This window comes from Bos taurus, chromosome 8, assembly GCF_002263795.3.
Source record: "Bos taurus isolate L1 Dominette 01449 registration number 42190680 breed Hereford chromosome 8, ARS-UCD2.0, whole genome shotgun sequence".
In the NCBI taxonomy this organism is placed as follows: Eukaryota; Metazoa; Chordata; class Mammalia; order Artiodactyla; family Bovidae; genus Bos; species Bos taurus.
Window position 1 is genome coordinate 98473085 of NC_037335.1, and position 22619 is coordinate 98495703.

General features: G+C 41.0%; 1 protein-coding gene across 1 annotated transcript in view; it reads right to left on the reverse strand.

Moving 5' to 3' along the window:
• Positions 1-393: 393 nt before the first annotated feature.
• ELP1 (elongator acetyltransferase complex subunit 1) overlaps positions 394-22619 on the reverse strand; it is a 62945-nt gene continuing 40719 nt past the window's right edge. Inside the window, exons 30-37 of the mRNA XM_003586430.6 lie at positions 17130-17192; positions 16691-16751; positions 14812-14925; positions 14111-14222; positions 7728-7855; positions 6777-6931; positions 4638-4713; positions 394-1941 (exon numbers count right to left, since the gene is read on the reverse strand). Coding sequence (XP_003586478.3) covers positions 1874-1941; positions 4638-4713; positions 6777-6931; positions 7728-7855; positions 14111-14222; positions 14812-14925; positions 16691-16751; positions 17130-17192 — 777 coding nt within the window. The 3' untranslated portion in view covers positions 394-1873. The remainder of the gene's footprint in view (positions 1942-4637; positions 4714-6776; positions 6932-7727; positions 7856-14110; positions 14223-14811; positions 14926-16690; positions 16752-17129; positions 17193-22619) is intronic.

Consider the following 22619-nt stretch of genomic DNA (forward strand, 5'->3'; position numbering starts at 1 on the left):
AAATTAAAATGCACTTTGATTATAGGAGACAATCCTCTGCACAATTCCTCTTGATGTGCAGAGCATCTGACCAAAGCTGATTTAGTGGCACCAACAAAATAATGGAGGCTTTTAGCTTCTTCTTGCAGCATGAATTTGCTTTGGGAAAAGCCCAAATTTGGGGGAAGAATCCTATACTCTCCTCTAGAACTTGACAGAATCTTTCCCCCAAATTAAGCATTCATCTACCAGGAGGTTCTCCTTTGCACATACACAGCCATTTCCCCCCAGGATTTCCCCCTTGACGTTGCCCTTCAATTTGGAAGGGTTGCTCCCACCTGCTGCTTCTCCAAATGAATAAAATCCCATCTTGCTCAGATGAGAGTAAGTGACAGTAATTTGTATTCACACAAATTAGTTTTTGCTGCTTCAGTACATTATTTTAAGGAAAGTGAATTTTCATGCAAAATCACGCCATTATCAAGACATGTTTACTTCTATTTCCAATCCATCAGCATGGATCCCTTTACTATAATCCATAGCAAGAGCACTACATTAAAACATCATACAGGTTACCATGTTCAGTAATCCACACCACAGAGTAGTCACAAAGCACTTGCAGCCTTTCGATGCTGTGCACTTAATTACAGATCTTCTTTTTCTATTATTTTGTGAACATTTTCAGACACACAAAAATTGAACTGTACAATGAACACACCTAGATTCTGTAGTTTACATTATTATTAGGGAAAGGCTTATTTGGTTACACAATTCTGGGTATATCCACACTCTGAGGATCAAAAGCAGCACTTACTGTTAGCTTACATAGAGAAATAGAAGTCTGATTCTGATATTAAAGCGTGGAAGAGATTGTTAGCCTTACCCAAGAACTCAGCAACAAAACTGTTATCAAAATGAATTAAGCTTCTTCTAGACTCACCGAAAAGGGAAAACATTTCCATTTCTTCCAAAGAAAATAACTTAAAGACAGAAGTCAGTTAAGCACCATAAAGAAAAATAAATGAAATGGCCTAGACACTGACAAAAACACTATGTTACAAGAAGCAACATTCAGAGGAAAAGGAGTAACTCACTACTGCGCGTGCCACCTGATGCACACTGCTCACCATCCCAAGTGCACACAACACTGTTTCAGAAATTCTCGACTGTTCAGTGCTGATACTGCTAATTCTAGCAGAACATTCACAGGCAGTAAAACCAGTCCCTATGGACACTGTAGTGACAGAAGGCTCAAGCTGGTTGTAACTGGAAGCACATGACCTGGTAAAATATTACTGTCAGCATAGGTAGGAAAGCTCAGAACATTAAAGAATAGATTTCAATTTTCATTCTGCTTAGTTCAAGGTGAAGAAGTCATTTAAATGATTGAACCTGACCAAATGTTGAGACCACTAATAGCCATGTTGTTTATATATAATGCTTTGCTCAAGGAACATAAAACAATTTTAAAACATTATTTTACTTTTCTTCACACTTGAGATAGAAGCCACGAAATATTATTCCCAATTAACACAAATCAGTTCTATGATTTGTTTATGGTCCCAATATGATTCAGATCCATAGCTGGGAATCAAACCCAATGTCCTGATTACCATAAATACCAGGAATATGCTCTCAACCAGCACTAAGTAAAAGAACAGTAACTTTCACAAAATGATGCTCTATTGGTTGAAGCTTAAAGTCTTGCTAATGATTACAGTTACATGCAAAATAAAACAGAATTTGTGTCTGCCGAGATCCGCTATACAGAGCAGCTCTCCCCAGTGCTAAGGTAGATGGTCTTCTCTTCCTAGTTTCCAAAGCCAGGCCTCGGGGAGTGAGGAGTAGAAGGAAGACAGCTTTCTCTGCCAGAGCCTCCTAGCTGAGGTCACAGTCAATCTAGAAGGCTCAGTTTCCACTGGGTTCTTCTGTTGATCTTTGGTGGCATAAAAAGCTCAGCATCTAAAGGAAAGGAAAGAGAAGCTGTAACAGACACACTCTTTCCTGTTGGTGGGAGCTGAGGCAATCGCTCTAAGCTAAAACGAGGCGACTGGGCTTTGCACCTACAAGATGAGCTTCAGAAGCAGAGTTAATGTTCCTGTTACCCTAACAACCTCCTGGTCAGAGCAAACATGACCTAGAGGACCTGCTCCAAAAAGAGGAATTCCACTTGAACTTCATGCAGGTGAGAGGGTTGAAGAAAAACATGCCCACTAACTGATTCAAAGGGAAAGAATATTTTGTATTTCAAATGGGAGAGTGTGGTGGTTGTGGTGATGACAAGGCTGTACACATGTATTAAATTTCATCAAACTTTATACACTTAAAATATCTGTACACTTCACCGTATGTAAAATTTACCTCAATTTTAAGACTTAAAACTGGTGGCATGTTTTCAGTAAGTAAAGCTAACAGACAGAAAAGACTTTAAAAAATAAATAAATAACTAGAAGAGGCAGGTGATACTTGGAGAAAATTTGTCAGATAAAACTTCCAGGCCCTCTTTCAGATACGTTTATGGAGTTATTTAAGTAGGAATAATAAATAATAAGTAGAAACATGAGAAAATACGTAAAGAGGTTCTTTCTTAGTATAAATACCACGTATTAACTTATTGGCAGGAAAGAAACTATTCTGAAAGACTATATGACAGCAAGCCCTGACATGTTTCATATTTCCACGTTTGAATTTCATAGCACAAAGAAAGTCATTTCATAAAAATACTTTGAGGACTTTTACCAATTTTTCCAAGGACTTCTCTTTATCCTTTGATAGTCAAAGCAATTTTGCTATCAACCATAACAAGTCCAACTGGTCTATGATTTAAGCACTACTCTGGTAAAACGTGAATCCATTTTATGAAACGGATTCCATTTTTGCAAGACCTGGAATCAACTTGCGTGGTGCTGCATGGATGGTAAACATGAAGCAATCAGAAAATGCCCCTCAGGTCACTGCTCCCCTGTGGTGTTAGCTGGGCAGGGGCAGGCGAGGAATATGTGAGTGGCACTGATTCTGTGAGTAGCTCATCTGCCCCTTTTTGGGTTATGCTGCTGCTGCTGCTGCTAAGTCGCTTCAGTCGTGTCCGACTCTGTGCCACCCCATAGATGGCAGCCCATCAGGCTCCCCTGTCCCTGGGATTCTCCAGGCAAGAACACTGGAGTGGGTTGCCATTTCCTTCTCCAATACATGAAAGTGAAAAGTGAAAGTGAAGTCGCTCAGTCATGTCCAACTCAGCGACCCCATGGACTGCAGCCTACCAGGCTCCTCCGTCCATGGGATTTTCCAGGCAAGAGTACTGGAGTGGGGTGCCATTGCCTTCTCCGTTTTGGGTTATGAGAACTTCTCTTTTCCTACACAGTCTATACCAGTGTTCCTACACAGGGACATGGATAATATACATAATGAGCTGATGATACATAATACAAATTTGGAGGCTGCTGCTAATGAGCAGCCTAAAAATTTTAAAAGTCTTCAAGGCATAGCTGGGAAATGAAAGTGCTCTTTGATAAAGCCAACTAGACCACCCTAGGGAAAGATGTGTAACTGGACTTGACCTGAAAGCCAGTATCAAGCCAGCAGTGAGGAAAACAGGGGCAAGAAACCACAGCTGGATTAAACACCACACAGCCTGGATTAATTACCAAAGAGCCTCTCTTCTGGGATGAACTGTGAGCATCTCAGAAATCAGTGTGTGTTTTGGGACTGACACCAGAAGCAGCCTGCAGCCTCCAGGAAGAAAGGGACCTAGGGATACAGCAGTTAACTGTCTGGATATATGAGCTTGCTGGTATGGAAGGTGGTAAGTATATTCCTGGTAGCAAAATACACCATTAAGGTTAAACTTGACATGCCTCTCACAAAGCCTACTTCAAATGTCATCAAAATGCTAACACAATATAGCATTTAAATGAAAAACTTTCAGAATGCTGCCTGCCACATGCCAGAAATGCAAACAGCAACTACAGAAACTGCCAACTTTTCGAAGCTGAAAAGAAGTTACCATGCTGGAAGGATCCACATGAAGGGCGAACACTTTGGCACCAAACTGATCCGTCAAAAGTTTTTTTAACCAACTTTGAAAAGAAAGCCTTTAGGGTTTTTAACTTTGAGGAATATGTAACCCCCTACCCCCCAAAATAAGCAGAGACATTTTAGGTATAATTCAATAGGAAATGCAGATGAAATGATAACCTTCTTTGGATCTGTTTTCAAATTATACTATCAATCCTAAGGATGACTAAAAAGGTCTGGCTCTTAAGCAAGAAATGTGAAAATGTCCCCAAGACACAATGCAAAACTGCCAAGAGCCAAAACTGATGATTCCGAAGAATTCTTAAAATGTATGTGCAATTAGACTGTTTAGACTCAAACTCCAACTGTGATGTGCCTGTATGGATGCGTATATGCCACGGCACTGACAAGTGGGCATGTCACAACAAGGTTTTAAAAAATTATACATTTAATATCACACTGGAGCTCTCATCCCCCAACCCAGGTTCCTAACACTAAAGGATTAAGCTAATTTTACTACAGATAGACTTAGAGGAAAAGTTGCAGTGACTCCCCAATCTCTCCTTATACTACTAACCTCAACACTTACAAAAATATATTTCTTCTGCTTAGTACTATAATAATTTAGAGAGAAAAATACTAACCAAGAACAGGAACTGAAGTCTTCTGTTGTTGGTAAGAGGCCATGATACTATTTGCAGTAGAATTGGGACCTAGAACCTAAGTAGAAAGTAGACTGAATCAGCAAAGATTATTTTATACTTCTGATAACTGCAAATACCTTTGCAGCAATAAGCAGCCCTCCATTTTCATTATGACATCAAACATATATGTCATTTTAATTTGACAGTTTCTCCCGTCTCCATTCAGGCCCTGATATCTCCTGTCTACCAGAAGGTAATCATGGGGGGGAAACAGAAAAGGAAAAGCTCAGTGATAAACGCCTGGTCCTTCCCAAATGAGTGAGCCAGACCCTGGGGAGGGGTACAATAACAGATTATAGAATACACAGAGCACCAGACTGTACTCAAAAATTTGTGAGAATTTTTACATTAAAATAATATGTACACAAAACGGAGGAGAATGCAAGCTTCACGTGTGTTCAAGGTGAACAAGAGACTTCATAGGAATCCCACGCCTGCAGGAGCCTCGGCGGGCACATGCCAGGCCCTCTGCCCTGCCATCACTCAGCTCTGGCCCGTCCCCTCCTGGCGCACGCCCAGCAGCGATCCACATGCTCAAAGCACTGCCCTGGGACCCATGGTATCCTGCACACGTGACATGACCATGCTTTACCAAGCAGAGCAAAAACACAATTTTCCTGTCATTTCCCCTAAAAGACTCCTAAACTGGTATCTTAGGCGTTAATATGATCTGAATCGATGAGATAAGGGAGGGCCTGGGGAGGCATTGTAAATTGTTAGCTTCAAAATCACAAGTTTTGAAGGTGATCACATTTCTTCTAGCAAATACCTATGATAGTAAATTCAAGTGCTTATGGGAGGCTAACTCTTAGTTGCTTTTAGTTTTTTCTTTTAAATGCTTTGATATCTACCTTGTCATGTAACCTTCAAAACATTCAGTGAAGTATACCAGAGAATATTATTCTCATTTATAACGGAGGAAATCAAGACCCAGTAAGCTCATGTATTTCATAAGGCTATGAGTTGACTTTCGGCCTCTGTCTCAGCTCCAAACCCACCCTTCTGTGCACTGCTTCTGAGGCTGGGACTGTGGGCCTGAGAAAACATCCCTCCTCTGACGGCTGTTATTCTTCAACAAGAGCAGCCGACGGAGAGACAGCCCAAGGCTGGATAGAGGAAGGAGATGGGCTCTGTTCCTTCGTTTGCTTGCTTCCACTCAACAGTGGCTCTTTACCCCACAGCATCTCTTCATTCCAGTTTCCATTTATTTCTATGCACTCTGAACCAGCCTCATCTGCCCCCTCAGAAATACCAGCACGAGATGGCTGCCCCTGCTTCACGGAGCTTCCAGAACCGGCTCTGCAAGGCCCACCTCCAAGTGTCTAAATTCTAAGCATCTCAAACTCTTCTGTCCTTTCATCCCTAGGGGTGAAAGCTGCTGCCCACACTACTGTCTCAGCGTTCCTCTCTGCGCTCCCCTTCTGCCTTTTTGGCCCTCTAGTACTTGGTTAGCCAGTTCCATTTATTAAAAGCTCTGATAAAATATTAGCTGTGGTTTCCGTTGTCCTTAACGGACCCCGACAGACAGACCAGCCTTTCAGAATCAAAAGCAAAACGCTGAGCAACAGACCTGAGCTGTAAGAGACTGTGCAGATATAAACAATAAATAGATGACAAAACATCCGAATTCTTGATGGGACACAAACAGGTTTAACATAATTAGTAATCATGTCATAATAACACAGAAGTGACAAGTCAAATTTACTGCCATTATCTGGGCTTCCTTTAAAGACTTCCAATCCCATCCATAAGTGTGAACAGAGAGGTGAGGGGCCAGTTCCAGTCGACCCTTAACAATTTCACTGAAGGTCAGGGGCAACCATCGGACTCCTATCTTCTCCGTGACAGAGGTTTCATGTGGAAAGAGAACTAAAAGCAAACTCAACCTAAGCCAAGGTGTACGATGAACTACACGGTCAATCACAAAATCTTCTTCCCAACAGCTGCTAAGATAATTAACTGTGTGGTATTTTTAAGAAAAGGAAAATCTTTCGCTTTGACTGCTAAGACACTATGAGAGTAATAATCTGTGAGCGATTTTAACACGAAAAGCACATTGTGTTTTTGAGGAAAACTTACAGGTGTAGCTGAACTCTGCTGGGGGGTGAGAGTCCAAATTTCCGGAAGCGACCTTTCCATTAACTGCAGAGTATCTTCAAAGGCCTTCTGTAATTCCCTTCCTTGCTCATCAAACTCAAAGAGAAAGAGCATCTTTAAAATACGGCATATTTCATCTAGAGAGAAGAAATTTGAGAGAGTGGTTAAGTTGTAATACCAACTCCATTGCTAGAATCCTAACAGAGATTCTTTCCCAAGCAAAGAATATCTAATATCACACAATATCTTCCATATTTTCTCCTTTCTCCTCCAAAGCTAGAATAATTTAACATATCTACTACAAAAAGAAAACAAACCCATGGCAGCCCAAGCAGGAGGTTAGTGTCTCCTCAATCCTTATCCTGGTTTCAGCGATGCATGCGTGTGTGTGCTAGGTCACTTCAGTCATGTCCGACTCTTTCTGACTGTATGGACTGTAGCCCACCAGGCTCCTCTGTCCATGGGGATTCTCCAGACAAAAATACCGGAGTGGGTTGCCATGCCCTCCTCCAGGAGATCTTCCCAACTCAGCGATCGAACCTGCATCTCTTACATCTCCTATATTGGCAGGCAGGTTCTTTACTATTAGCACCATCTGGGAAGCTCCCAGGGAACTTCCCAAAAGGCCAAATAGAAAAATAGATGTCTTTCTCCAGACTAATAAGACTTATTCCCAAGTCCATGATGTAGCAAGTGAAGGGGATGGACTGGATTTTAACCTTTCATCCCAGAGCAAACCTGCTTAACAGTTTAGGCTCTGTGTGGCCTTGGGTAAACTTTTTGACTTTAATGATCGTCCTTCACATCTTGGGTAGATGAATGCCAATGAGAAAGGCCTCTGGGCTGAGAAGTTTTGTTTTACGAATGTGCCCTGAAGTGATGTATTTACTAGGGTTTTTATGTTGGCAAGAATCATCAGTATTGAAAATATACCTTTCAATTTCTCAGTCCCCTGCACCACTTCACTCAATGCCTCCAAAAGGGCCACATCCTCCAGTGGACTCCCCTCCTTGAGGCTGTGCTTCTTCCGCTCCGCTTTGCGTCGATTCTTAGATGACCGCCTGTTAGAAATTAGAGATGTTTTAAAAGGGTCTCTCCTTAAGTCTTTCCCATTAAAATCTGAACAAGACAAGGATGCCCACTCCCAGTACTTCTCTTCAACGCAGTACTGGAAGTCCTAGCCACAGCAATCAGAAAAGAAAAAGAAATGAAAGGTCATTAGGAATTGTCATTAGATAGGGATGATACTATATTTGGAAAACCCTAAGGACTCCACTGGTGATAGAAGCAAGGTCCGATGCTGTAAAGAGCAATACTGCACAGGAACCTGGAATGTCAGGTCCATGAATCAGGGCAAATTGGAAGTGGTCAAACAAGAGATGGCAAGAGTGAACATTGACATTCCAGGAATCAGCGAACTAAAATGGACTGGAATGGGTGAATTTAACTCAGATGACCATTATATCTACTACTGAGGGCAGGAATCCCTCAGAAGAAATGGAGTAGCCATCATGATCAACAAAAGAGTTCGAAATGCAGTACTTGGATGCAATCTCAAAAAAAACAGAATGATCTCTGTTCGTTTCCAAGGCAAACCATTCAATATCACGGTAATCCAAGTCTATGCCCCAACCAGTAACGCTGAAGAAGCTGAAGTTGAACAGTTCTATGAAGACTTACAAGACCTTTTAGAACTAACACCCAAAAAAGATGTCCTTTTCATTATAGGGGACTGGAATGCAAAAGTAGGAAGGCAAGAAACACCTGGAGTAACAGGCAAATTTGGCCTTGGAATACGAAATGAAGCAGGGCAAAGACTAATACAGTTTTGCCAAGAAAATGCTCAGGTCATAGCAAACACCCTCATCCAACAACACAAGAGAAGACTCTACACATGGACATCACCAGATGGTCAACACCGAAATCAGATTGATTATATTCTTTGTAGCCAAAGATGGAGAAGCTCTATACAGTCAAAAAAACAAGACCAGGAGCTGACTGTGGCTCAGATCATGAACTACTTATTACCAAATTCAGACTTAAACTGAAGAAAGTAGGGAAAACCACTAGACCATTCAGGTATGACCTAAATCAAATCCCTTACGATTATACAGTGGAAGTGAGAAATAGATTTAAGGGCCTAGATCTGATAGATAGAGTGCCTGATGAACTATGGACTGAGGTTCGTGACATTGTACAGGAGACAGGGATCAAGACCATCCCCATGGAAAAGAAATGCAAAAAAGCAAAATGGCTGTCTGGGGAGGCCTTACAAATAGCTGTGAAAAGAAGAGAAGTGAAAAGCAAAGGAGAAAAGGAAAGATATAAGCATCTGAATGCAGAGTTCCAAAGAATAGCAAGAAGAGATAAGAAAGCCTGCCTCAGCGATCAATGCAAAGAAATAGAGGAAAACAACAGAATGGGAAAGACTAGAGATCTCTTCAAGAAAATTAGAGATACCAAGGGAACATTTCATGCAAAGATGGGCTCGATAAAGGACAGAAATGATATGGACCTAACAGAAGCAGAAGAGATTAAGAAGAGGTGGCAAGTATATACAGAAGAACTGTACAAAAAAGATCTTCATGACCCAGATAATCACGATGGTGTGATCACTGACCTAGGGCCAGACATCCTGGAATGTGAAGTCAAGTGAGCCTTAGAAAGCATCACTACGAACAAAGCTAGTGGAAGTGATGGAATTCCAGTTGAGCTATTCCAAATCCTGAAAGATGATGCTGTGAAAGTGCTGCACTCAATATGCCAGCAAATTTGGAAAACTCAGCAGTGGCCACAGGACTGGAAAAGGTCAGTTTTCATTCCAATCCCAAAGAAAGGCAATGCCAAAGAATGCTCAAACTATCGCACAATTGCACTCATCTCACATGCTAGTAAAGTAATGCTCAAAATTCTCCAAGCCAGGCTTCAGCAATACGTGAACCGTGAACTTCCAGTTGTTTAAGCTGGTTTTAGAAAAGGCAGAGGAACCAGAGATCAAATTGCCAACATCTGCTTGATCATTGAAAAAGAAAGAGAGGAGAGTTCCAGAAAAACATGTATTTCTGCTTTACTGACTATGCCAAAGCCTTTGACTGTGTGGATCACAATAAACTGTGGGAAATTCTGAAAGAGATGGGCATACCAGACCACCTGACCTGCCTCTTGAGAAATCTGTATGCAGGTCAGGAAGCAAAAGTTAGAACTGGACATGGAACAACAGACTGGTTCCAAATAGGAAAAGGAGTATGTCAAGGCTGTATATTGTCACCCTGTTTACTTAACTTATATGCAGAGTACATCATGAGAAACACTGGACTGGAAGAAACACAAGCTGGAATCAAGATTGTTGGGAGAAATATCAATAACCTCAGATATGCAGATGACACCACCCTTATGGAAGAAAGTGAAGAGGAACTCAAAAGCCTCTTGATGAAGGTGAAAGAGGAGAGTGAAAAAGTTGGCTTTTAAAGCTCAACATTCAGAAAACGAAGATCATGGCATCTGGTCCCATCACTTCATGGGAAATAGATGGGCAAACAGTGGAAACAGTGGCTGACTTTATTTTTCTGGGCTCCAAAATCACTGCAGATGGTGACTGCAGCCATGAAATTAAAAGACGCTTACTCCTTGGAAGAAAAGTTATGACCAACCTAGATAGCATATTCAAAAGCAGAGACATTATTTTGCCAAGAAAGGTCCGTCTAGTCAAGGCTATGGTTTTTCCATTGGTCATGTATGGATGTGAGAGTTGGACTGTGAAGAAAGCTGAAAGAGTGCTGAAGAATTGATGCTTTTGAACTGTGGTGTTGGAGAAGACTCGAGAGTCCCTTGGACTGCAAGGAGATCCAACCAGTCCATTCTGAAGGAGATCAGCTCTGGGATTTCTTTGGAAGGAATGATGCTAAAGCTGAAACTCCAGTACTTTGGCCACCTCATGCAAAGAGTTGACTCACTGGAAAAGACTCTGATGCTGGGAGGGATTGGGGACAGGAGGAGAAGGGGACGACAGAGGATGAGATGGCTGGATGGCATCAGTGACTTGATGGACATGAGTCTGAGTGAACTCCAGGAGTTGGTGATGGACAGGGAGGCCTGGCGTGCTGCGATTCACGGGGTCGCAAAGAGTCGGACATAACTGAGAGACTGAACTGAACTGAAGGACTCCACATAAAAACTTCTAGATCTGATAAATGAATTCAGCAAAATAGCAAGATAAAAGAATGACATCAGAAATTGGTTGTATTTCTTTACAATAGCAATGAAATATCAGAAAAGAAATGTAAAAAAACAATAGTTTTCAACATCACAGTCCCCAAACCAAAATACTTAAGAATAAACCCGATTAAGGAGATTAAAGACTCATACACTGAGAACTATAAAACATTAAGAAAGGAAACTGAAGATGATTCAAAGATATGGAAAGAAATCCCATGTTCTTGGACTATAAGAATTAACATTGTTAAAATGGCCATATTAGTCAAAGCAATCTACTGATGTAATGCAATCCCTATCAAATGACCCATGACAGTTTCACAGAACTAGAACAAATAATCTCCAAATTCTATGGAACCATAGGTGACCCAGAACTGCTAAAGCCATTCCGAAGAAAAAGAATAAAGCAGGAGGCATAGCCTTCCCAGACTTCAGACACACTCCAGAGCTACAGGAATCAAAACAGCATGGCACTGGCACACAAACAGACATGTGGCTCAGTGGAGCAGGAGAGCGAGCCGAGGAAGAAACCTACACACCTACTACCAGTTAGTCTTCTACAAGAGACTCAGGAATATAAAACGGGAACAAGCCTCTTCAGCAACTGGTGTTGGAAAAGCTGGACAGCCACATGTAAACAGATGCAGTTAAAACATACCCTCTCACTGTACACAGAAATAACCTCAAAATGGCTTAAAGACCTAAACATAATTAAGACAGGACACCACAGGCAAAACATTCTATGACATAAATTGTACCAATGCTTTCTTAGGTCAGTCTCCCAAGGCAATAGAAATAAAAACAAAAGTAAACAAACTTACAAGCTTTTGCACAGCAAAGGAAACCATAAAAAAAAAAAAGAAAACGATCTACGGAATGGGAGAAAAATGTTTGCAGATGATGCAGTAGATAAGGGTTTAATTTCCAAAATACACAAACAGCTCATACTACTCAACAAAAAAACCCAAACAACCCCATCAAAAAATGGGCTAAAGATCTTAATAGACATTTCTCCAAAAAAAACATACAGATAGATGGCCACCAGGCATGTGAAAAGATGCTCATCACTAATTATTACAGAAATGCAAATCAAAACTACAGTGAGGTACCACTTGACACCAGTCAAAATGGTCATCATTAATAAGTCTACAAACAACAAATGCTGAAGAGGGTGTGCCGAAAAGGGAACCCTCCTGTACTCTTGGTGGGAATGTAAGTTTGTACAGCCACTATGGAAACAGTATGGCGGTCCCTCAGAAAACTAAAAAGAGAATTACAATATGATCCAGCAATCCCACTCCTGGGCATATCCTGGAGAAAACTCTAACCCAAAAGACATATGCACCCCTATGTCCATAGCAACACTACTCACAACAGCCCCAAGACATAAACAACCTAAAGATCCACTGACAGATGACTTGATAAAGAAGACATGGTACATACACACAATGGAATGCTACTCAGACATAAAAAGAATGAAACAATGCCACGTGCAGTATCATGGATGCAAATGGGATTATCAAATTAAGTGAAGTAAGTCAGAAAGAGAAAGAACTAGGGTGTCATGTATACACGGAATCTAACATACAGCACAAATGAACCTATGAAACAGACTCACAGACAGAGAACAGACTTGTGGGTGCCAAGGGGGGGAGAGGGAGACGCATGGACTGTGGGTTTGGGGTTGGTAGATGCAAAGTACTACACTGGAATGGATAAACAACACCCTACTGTATAGCACAGGGAACTATATTCGATATTCTGTGATAAACCACAATGGAAGAAAAGAGAAACAAAGAATGCATATATGTGTATAACTGAATCACTGTGCTGTGCAGCTGAGATCGTCACAACATTGTCAATCATGCCTCAATAAAGAAAAAGAGGACTCTCCTTGTGCTCAGCAGATTAAAGTGAATGTAGCAATAACTATGGTCACCAACTTTTGGGGAAACCGGGGTATATACAGATGGTGCTTGTATTTTGGGGAAAATGGTCAAGGTGTTAAAATGATACGTGAAATTCAACTGGTAGCGAAAAGGCAGGAAATAATAAGGAAAGCCCTAAAAAGTGATGCCGGGCCTTGAAGTTTTGATTAAGATGCAGGATACAGGAAGCTTGGGGCTGGTGCACTGGGATGACCCAGAGGGATGGTATGGGGAGGGAGGAGGGAGGGGGGTTCAGGATGGGGAACACGTGTACACCCGTGGCGGATGCATGTTGATGTATGGCAAAACCAATACAATATTGTAAAGTAAAAAAATAAAAATAAAAAAAAATAAGATACAGAATAAAATGAGATTACATCTGATAATCACAGCTGGAATAATGAGAACAATCAGCTTCAATTTTGTAGTAAAAAGCAAATAAATTTAAAGGCAACAAAATTAAATTTAAGTAAGAAGACAGACATATCAGATTGGAATTTGAATATCATAAAATGTATAAATGAACCCCACATTCTTTCCTGCCTCAGAGGTCTTTAATTATGCCATTTGTTTCATCTGGGACCCTCATCCCAACTCCCAAAAGCCCAGTCTGGGTGGCTTTCCTGCAGTTTCTGTTTATCCCACCGAATCCCACAGATGTCCACTCTAAATTCCTAAAACACCATTTGGTTTAAATATATCATCATGCATTGTTTTCTGTTTCCCAGGTAAGTCTACAAATTCTTATTAATTCACATCTCCTTAAAAGGTTTCTGTAATATCCACTGCAGCTAGTTCAGTAAACACTTCTGACCAATTGAACTTTGAAGAAGTGTGAACTCGCTTTGCTTTATAATCTTTCTAGTTTTTCAATGCCTACACATTACGTATAGTCACTTAATATTTGTTAAATGAATAAAATCAGATGTCAAATATAAACTGAGTACCCAGTGTAAGTGCCGTTATTAGCAACGGGCAAACACACAGGCCATGAAGCTGCAGCAGAAAACACCTGAAGTCAAGTCTGATCTCTCAGACACGCTGGGAAGGTCCTTACACAACTTCCACAGTCCTCCCCCTCCTGCTGCACTGTCCTGGCGGAAAACTGACCTCTTCACTCCCCTTTCTCCACATCCTCAGGGAACGGTCAGCGTGCTGAATGCACATGATACGTACGCTGATATCCTAGAGTTACTGTGAGAGTATCTGCCACTCAAGTTACTGCCACTCATGACACTGCTGGTTTCAGAGAAGAGATCTGACTCTGGACCGTGGGGTGCTTCATCATCTAGAAAAGAAGAACCAGACACGGAATTGAAAACTCCCTGCAGATAAGGTTCACCTTCAGCAGGGTAAATGAACCCTAGTTATCCAGGTCACCTCTAATGAGGTAGGAAAACCAGTACAGAGCTGATCTAAAATAGGGCACAAATGTGTACAAGTGAGTCACTAGACTGGCACAACGCTGTACATCAGCTATTCTTCAGTAAAAAAAGGAGGTGCTCTCCTTGTGCTCAACAGACTGAAATCAAGGTAGCAGTAACTACTAGTCACCAGTAGATATGAAATACAATTTTACTACTGTAAGCTAGCACTTTACCAAACGTCTTTATTCTTTTCTTAAAGCAAAGGAACTTCTGGAGATGAGGGGATTCATTCTGTAAATACCACAGTCAGTTCCCCTGGCTGGGTGAGTGGGGAGCGTTTGGTAGACCAGTACCCATGACAAAGACACACACACGCCCTTCACAGAGGCCTCAGACTTCCACTTGGCACAGTAACCTCACTGCAGGAGGCACAGGAAGCGGCTAATAAGACCAAGTGTGACGCTGCCCCCAGCACCCCCGCAGCTGCACTGCCTCCAGGCAGGCACTCACCCAGGCTCACGGGCTGGGCCTGCTCCTTCAGCTCTCGTACCACCAGCAGACGTTTCTTATGGCGACTGAATGTGGCTGTCTGAGAGTCCAGAAACGCCATATAATTTTTCTGGGCTGAGGGTGCAGATGGAAAATAATTTAAACATGTTTAAGCAAAGGGAAAAAACTAGAGTGAGGGGTTAGCAAGGGAGTTGGAGCTTAATGAAAAGAAAACAAGTTATCAAGTTTTTCAAGTAAGATTTTTTTCTTTAAATTTAACAGAGAATTAACCAACAATGCTTTTGGAGAATGAACTAGAGATTGAGGTACAAGATCTTAAAGTTCATCAACATCATCCTAGAAAACACTCTACCACTAAACTTGTAAAATCACCTGAATAAGAGTCTTTAATATCTAACGCAAGAGAGGACTGGCAAATAAAAGGAGTGTACAGGAAGCTGTTAACAAAAATAGGAAGAAAGTCATGAAATGCTTCCTAAACCTATAAGTATTCGGTCTTTGCTGATGAATAGTCAGCATTTTTCTAGGTTCTCATTAGTGGAAAAAAATTCAAGTAAGAGTGAGCTAGAAGGATTGTTACAGGGCCCAGGAGGATGCTTCCAGGACCCAGGCAGGAGTACGTAAAGAGAATGATACACAGAGAACTCTCCCAGTTTTAAGTTGGACAGGGTAGTAGAGAGCAGACAGGGTAAGAATGTGAATGCATGTTAATGTCAGAAAGGCTAGACATTACTTACAGGGTAGACTGTGCAGGGCTTAAAAGCAACCTCTACTCCCAAAGATGTCTATACGTCAAACTGACATCCTACTCTTCTTACACTTTGCATTTAAGGAATTACAGTGTACACTAGAGTATTCTAGAACTGATTAACATTCATCTGTTATTGATTAACCTTCTGCAAAGGTCCTTTTCATTTTTATTATTTTTTTGGACATGCCGTGCAGCATACAGGATCTTAAGTTGCCCGACAAGGGATTGAGCCTGTGCCCCCAGAACTGGAAGCTGTCTTAACCACAAGGCCATAGGAAAAGCCCTTCTTTTTATTGTAAAAAACATTTTTATTTTGAAAGTTCAAACCTATTAAAAGTTGCAACAGTTCAATGAATACACACACATACTTCACTTAGATTTATCAATTATTAATATTATTCTATATTTTTGGCTTCCTCTGTTTCTCTCTCCACTCTCTCTCACACACACATAATTATTTTTGTGGAACCCTTTGAGAGGAAGTTACAGATACAATCCTTCCCTCCTAAATACTTTAGCATTTCTCTCTTAAGAATCAGGATATTATGTATATAATCACAATTCAATTATTAAATGCAGAAAATTAACCATTTGATATGATATTATCTAATAGTTCATATGGAAGTTTACCAACTATTCCCCAATGCAAAAATTTTTAATTGTATCTTACCCACAGGTTTTTAACATTCAAATATTTCATGTGTGACTATTTAACATCATCATTGCTACTGTTTAGACACTAAGTCTGTCCAACTCTTCATGACTCCATGGACTGTAGCCTCTCAGGCTCCTTGATCCATGGGATTTCCCAGGCAAGAATACTAGAATGGGCTGTCATTTTTCTTCTCTAGGGGGATCTTCCCGACCCAGGGATCAAACCCATGTCTTCTGTAATGGCAGGCAAATTCTTTACCACTGGAAGCCCATTTAACATAGCACATTTAAAAACCATGGTCAGAATTCAATGATCTCACCCAGGGGAGAACTCTGGTTGACTCAATAAAATGCGTTCGTTCATCACTGACATGATTAAAGGATGTAACAGCAAAGATAGTCCTCTCCCGTCTCCCTCTCCCCCCAGTCTTGATATTTCCAAATCAGGAATTCTTTCTAAAATACAACCCTCACCTTCTAGAATGGAAGGCTTTATGTTGGTTTCTATAATATCTGGTCTGTTATACTTGTGTACCTAAAAGGAAAAATAAGATAATTTTAGGCAGGAAAACTTCAAGTCACTGGAAAGTTAAGATGCTAGGGAATGGATCACTTTCAGAGGCGACCAGGATATTTTCCAGAGGAACAGGCCTACAAGGCGGCCAAAGAAAACCCAAATCGTTGCAGTAAAAATCAGTAACATTTCACGTTTAGAGGACTAATTCCACACCTCAAGAATAAAGTATTTAAATGATTTAAAAAGCACTGCTTATCCTTCGACCAGAACCTGAACTACTTCTACCAAACCTCGGAAGCCTCAGAAGACCAGGGACTCCGGCTGACACTGTGCCCCCCGTGCAGGCCCTCGGTCTGCTGAGCACTCAGGCAGGGAGGAGTTCTGACGGCCTCTTACCAGTCTCAGAGCTTCTTCCCAGGCAGCTCCTTCTAACAGCACGAGCACAGCTTCTTCATGGTCCTGACAAGGGAACATTAAGGAAGATAACAGGTTAATGGGGCAAGCGTGTCAGATGCCACCGTATCAAACTGCAAAAGTGCCCAAAGAGCTGCCTCTCTTGCTCACAATCCCAGTTCTCAGCATAGGGTCTGGCCTAGAGCGGATTCTTGATAGATGCTGATGCAAAAGACAAATGAGTGTCAATTCTTGAAATGACCACAAAACACAAGGTGAACATCATCTCTCTACATCCCTGAGCACTGAAACCACGAGAGAGACTGTTAGAAATGCCCATTTCCCCAGCTGCACCTCCAAGTCTGATTCAGGAGATTTAGGTGGGCTCCTGAATTAACAAGACCACACTTTGAAAAAAGGGTAGCCTAGAACTGTAACCTTCCAAACCTTTTTTTTTTTAATGCTTATTTTTTTCTCTTTGTATTTCAAACAACTTCAAACCTATAAAAAACTGAAATTAGTAGACATGTATATCCTACAGTCTTTAAGCCATTTGTGATGCTTACATACTTACCACTAAGAACTTTTGATTATGTACCCTAGTATATAATTACGTTCTTAAAAAGCACATAAAACAAAACACATTTTTAAAAGATGAAATAAGGGACAACTGGCTGGATTTCTTCAAGTAATCTCTATCATAAAAAAGGTGTGTATAAACTAGATAAAAAGGGATTTAAAGAACATAAGATAATGAATGCAATACATAGACCCAGGAGGAATCTAATTGTATCGATCTACTATAAACAACTTCGGAATATTGAGGGAACTTAACTTTTCATTATTGGATAAATTAAAATGTGTCAACATGGAGAGAGGAAGATTATAGCAAAACAAACCAAATTTACAAACAGTATACTTTCATTTTGGTGAAAAAGTACATCTGTGTGTAGTGTGTGTGTGCGTGCATGCATGTGCGTGCCTGTGTATGGGGGTGAGTAGGGAAGACAGAGAGGAGAGAGGAAACTCTAGAAAGAAACAGTCACACAGAGTCGGACACGACTGACGCGACTTAGCATGCATGCTCAAACTACCGCACAATTGCACTCATCTCACACGCTAGTTAAGTAATGCTCAAAATTCTCCAAGCCAGGCTTCAGCAATACGTGAACCGTGAACTTCCAGATGTTCAAGCTGGTTTTAGAAAAGGCAGAGGAACCAGAGATCAAATTGCCAACATCTGCTGGATCATAGAAAAAGCAAGAGAGTTCCAAAAAAACATCTATTTTTGCTTTATTGACTATGCCAAAGCCTTTGACTGTGTGGATCACAATAAACTGTGGGAAATTCTGAAAGAGATGGGCATACCAGACCACCTGACCTGCCTCTTGAGAATCCTATATGCAGGTCAGGAAGCAACAGTTAAACTGGACATGGAACAACAGACTGGTTCCAAATAGGAAAAGGAGTTCGTCAAGGCTGTATATTGTCACCCTGCTTATTTAACTTCTATGCAGAGGACATCATGAGAAACACTGGGCTGGAAGAAGCACAAGCTGGAATCAAGATTGCTGGGAGAAATATCAATAACCTCAGATATGCAGATGACACCACCCTTATGGAAGAAAGTGAAGAGGAACTCAAAAGCCTCTTGATGAAGGTGAAAGAGGAGAGTGAAAAAGTTGGCTTAAAACTCAACATTCAGAAAACGAAGATCATGGCATCTGGTCCCATCACTGCATGGGAAATAGATGGGGAAACAGTGGAAACCGTGTCAGACTTTATTTTTTGGGGCTCCCAAATCACTGGAGATGGTGACTGCAGCCATGAAATTAAAAAACGCTTACTCCTTGGAAGGAAAGTTATGACCAACCTAGATAGCATATTCAAAAGCAGAGACATTACTTTGCCAACAAAGGTCCGTCTAGTCAAGGCTATGGGTTTTCCAGTAGTCATATATGGATGTGAGAGTTGGACTGTGAAGAAAGCTGAGCGCCGAAGAATTGATGCTTTTGAACTGTGGTGTTGGAGAAGACTCTTGAGAGTCCCTTGGACTGCAAGGAGATCCAACCAGTCCATTCTGAAGGAGATCAGCCCTGGGATTTCTTTGGAAGGAACGATGCTAAAGCTGAAACTCCAGTACTTTGGCCACCTCATGCGAAGAGTTGACTCATTGGAAAAGACTGATGCTGGGAGGGATTGGGGGCAGGAGGAGAAGGGGACGACAGAGGATGAGATGGCTGGATGGCATCACTGACTCGATGGACGTGAGTCTGAGTGAACTCCGGGAGTTGGCGATGGACAGGGAGGCCCGGCGTGCTGCAGTCCATGGGGTCACAAAGAGTTGGACACAACTGAGCGACTGAACTGAAGTGAACTGATGCATGAGTGGTAGGAATGAGGTGTTTTTATTTTCTTGTATTTGCTTTTAGTATTTTAAACAATCTATATACGTATATACTACTTTAAATAAGTTACTTTTAACTAAGAAGGCTAAATAAACATTTTCTTCCCAGACCCCAAAGGATCATTTCAGGCCTATACCATATGTCCCAAAGAAACACAGTATATGTGTTTTGCTTGACCAGCAATGTGTGTGTGTGTTATTGACATAAAATTCATATATTAATAACATACAATGAATAATTTTAAAGTGTATAATTTTAAATATACGCTTATATTTAAAGTGTATATTTAAATATACACATATTTAAAGTGTATATTTAAATATACACATATTTAAAGTGTATACACACTATATCACAATGTTGTGTAATCACAAGCTCTCCCTCCTTTCAAAATTTTTTTTATCATTACATAAATACACTTCATATCCATTAACCAATCCCGCCGTATTTTCCACTCCTCTCACCCCCTGGTAACTTCTAATCTGCTTTTTGTCTCTCTGGATTTGCATAGTCTGGATATATTATATAAAAGGAGCCATATAATAGGTGACTTTTTGTGCCTGACTTCTTTTATTAAGCACATGTTTTAAAGATTCATCAGTTCTTTGTTCCTTTTTCCTCCCCTTTTTTGACTATAGCAAAATTCAATATGTACCCTTTTAGCCATGTAATGTATAGTTCAAGGGCATCAAGCAGATTCACATTGTTGTGAAACCCCACTACTATCAATTTCCAAAACTTTTATCTTGCACAAAGGAAATTTTATATCCATGAAACAATAAATCCCCTCTCTCCCTACCCCCCACCTTCAGCAACCATCGTTCTACTGTGCCTCTATGAATCTGACTACTCTAGGTACCTCACATAAATAGAATTATACAATATTTGTCCTTTTATATCTATTTCATTCAGCATAATCTTTTCAAGTTTTATCTAAGCTGTAGCATGCACCAATTTTTCATTATTTTTTGACTGAATAATATTCCTTCCTATGTGTGTATGTGTTCAGTTCAGTCATTCAGTCGTGTCCGACTTTTTGCGACCCCTTGAACCACTGCATGCCAGGCCTCCCTGTCCATCACCAACTCCCGGAGTCCACCCAAACTCATGTCCACTGAGTCGCTGATGCCATCCAACCATCTCATCCTCTGTCGTCCTCTTCTCCTGCCCTCAATCTTTCCCAGCATCAGGGTCTTTTCCAATGAGTCAGCTCTTCACATTAGGTGGCCAAAGTATTGGAGTTTTAGCTTCAGCATCAGTCTTTCCAATGAACACCCAGGACTGATCTTTAGAATGGACTGGTTGGATCTCCTTGCAGTCTGAGGGACTCTCAAGAGTCTTCTCCAATACCACAGTTCAAAAGAACCAATTCTTCAGCACTCAGCTTTCTTTATAGTCCAACTCTCACATCCATACATGACTACTGGAAAAACCACAGCCTTGACTAGATGGACCTTTGTTGGCAAAATAATGTCTCTGTTTTTTAATATCCTGTCTAAGTTGGTCATAACTTTCCTTCCAAGGAGTAAGCGTCTTTTAATTTCATGGCTGCAGTCACCATCTGCAGTGATTTTGGAGGCCAGAAAAATAAAGTAAGCCACTGTTTCCCCATCTATTTGCCACGAAGTGATGGGACCAGATACCATGATCTTAGTTTTCTGAATGTTGAGCTTTAAGCCAACTTTTTCACTCTCCTCTTTCAGTTTCATCAAGAGGCTCTTTAGTTCTTCTTCACTTTCTGCCATAAGGGTGGTGTTATCTGCATATCTGAGGTTATTGATATTTCTCCCAGAAATCCTGATTCCAGCTTGTGCTTCCTCCAGCCCAGCGTTTCTCATGATGTCCTCTGCATAGAAGTTAAATAAGCAGGGTGACAGTATATAGCCTTGACGTACTCCTTTTCCTATTTGGAACCAGTCTGTTGTTCCATGTCCAGTTCTAACTGTTGCTTCCTGACCTGCATACAGATTTCTCAAGAGGCAGGTCAGGTGGTCTGGTATTCCCATCTTTTTGAGAATTTTCCACAATTTCTTGTGATTCACACAGTCAAAGGCTCTCGCATAGTCACTAAAGCAGAAGGAGATGTTTTTCTGGAACTCTCTTGTGTATGTGTACATATATCATATTGTTCACAGCAGCACTATCCACAATAGCCAAGATACAGAAACAACCTAAATGTCCATCAACAGATGCATGGATGAAGAAGCTGTGGTCCACATACACAATGGGATACTACTCAGCCGTAAAAAAGAACGAATCAATGCCATGTGCAGCGACATGCATGCACTAGAGATCACCATACTCCAAAGTCAGAAAGACAAACTCCACATGGTATCACTTATATGGAGTCTAAAATATGACACCAATGAACCTATCTATGAAACAGAAACACACTCACACTTACAGAGCAGGTGTGCCGCTGCCAAGGAGGGCAGGCGAGGGATGGAGCGGGAGGGGGGCGAGCAGAGGAAAGCCATTACATATGATGGATAGACAGCAGGGTCCTACTGCATCGTGCACAGAGCTGTCGACATGTTCAGTATCCAATGATAAACCAGAGTGGAAAAGAATATAAAAAAGGAATGTATATACACACACACACACACACATATAAAACCAAATCACTTTCCTGTATATTACCACAACATTGTAAATCAACTATACTTCAATAAAAAAAGAAGGAAAAAAAGTCAATGCAATTCACCCTATCTTAGTTTAAGAGTCATTTCGCAAAATTTAATACCCATTCATGATTAAAGACTCTCAGAACCAGAAACAGAAGAGAATTTTCTCAACCCAAGATGGGGAGGATTGGCAATTTTTTTTCCATAAAAGGTGAGACAGTTAATATTTTAGGCTTTTTGGGACAGACTGTTACAAGTCCTCAAACTTGTTTTAAGTGCAACAGCAGCCACATACAATGTATAAACAACTGGTGGGGCTATGTTCCAATAAAACTTTATTTACAAAACAGGTGGTCAGCTAGCTTTGGCCCCAAGGTTGTAGTTTGCCAAATCCAATAAGAGGCTTACCAGTTTCTCACATCTATTGAACAAACAACTCCTTTGCCAAAAACTAGCAAACA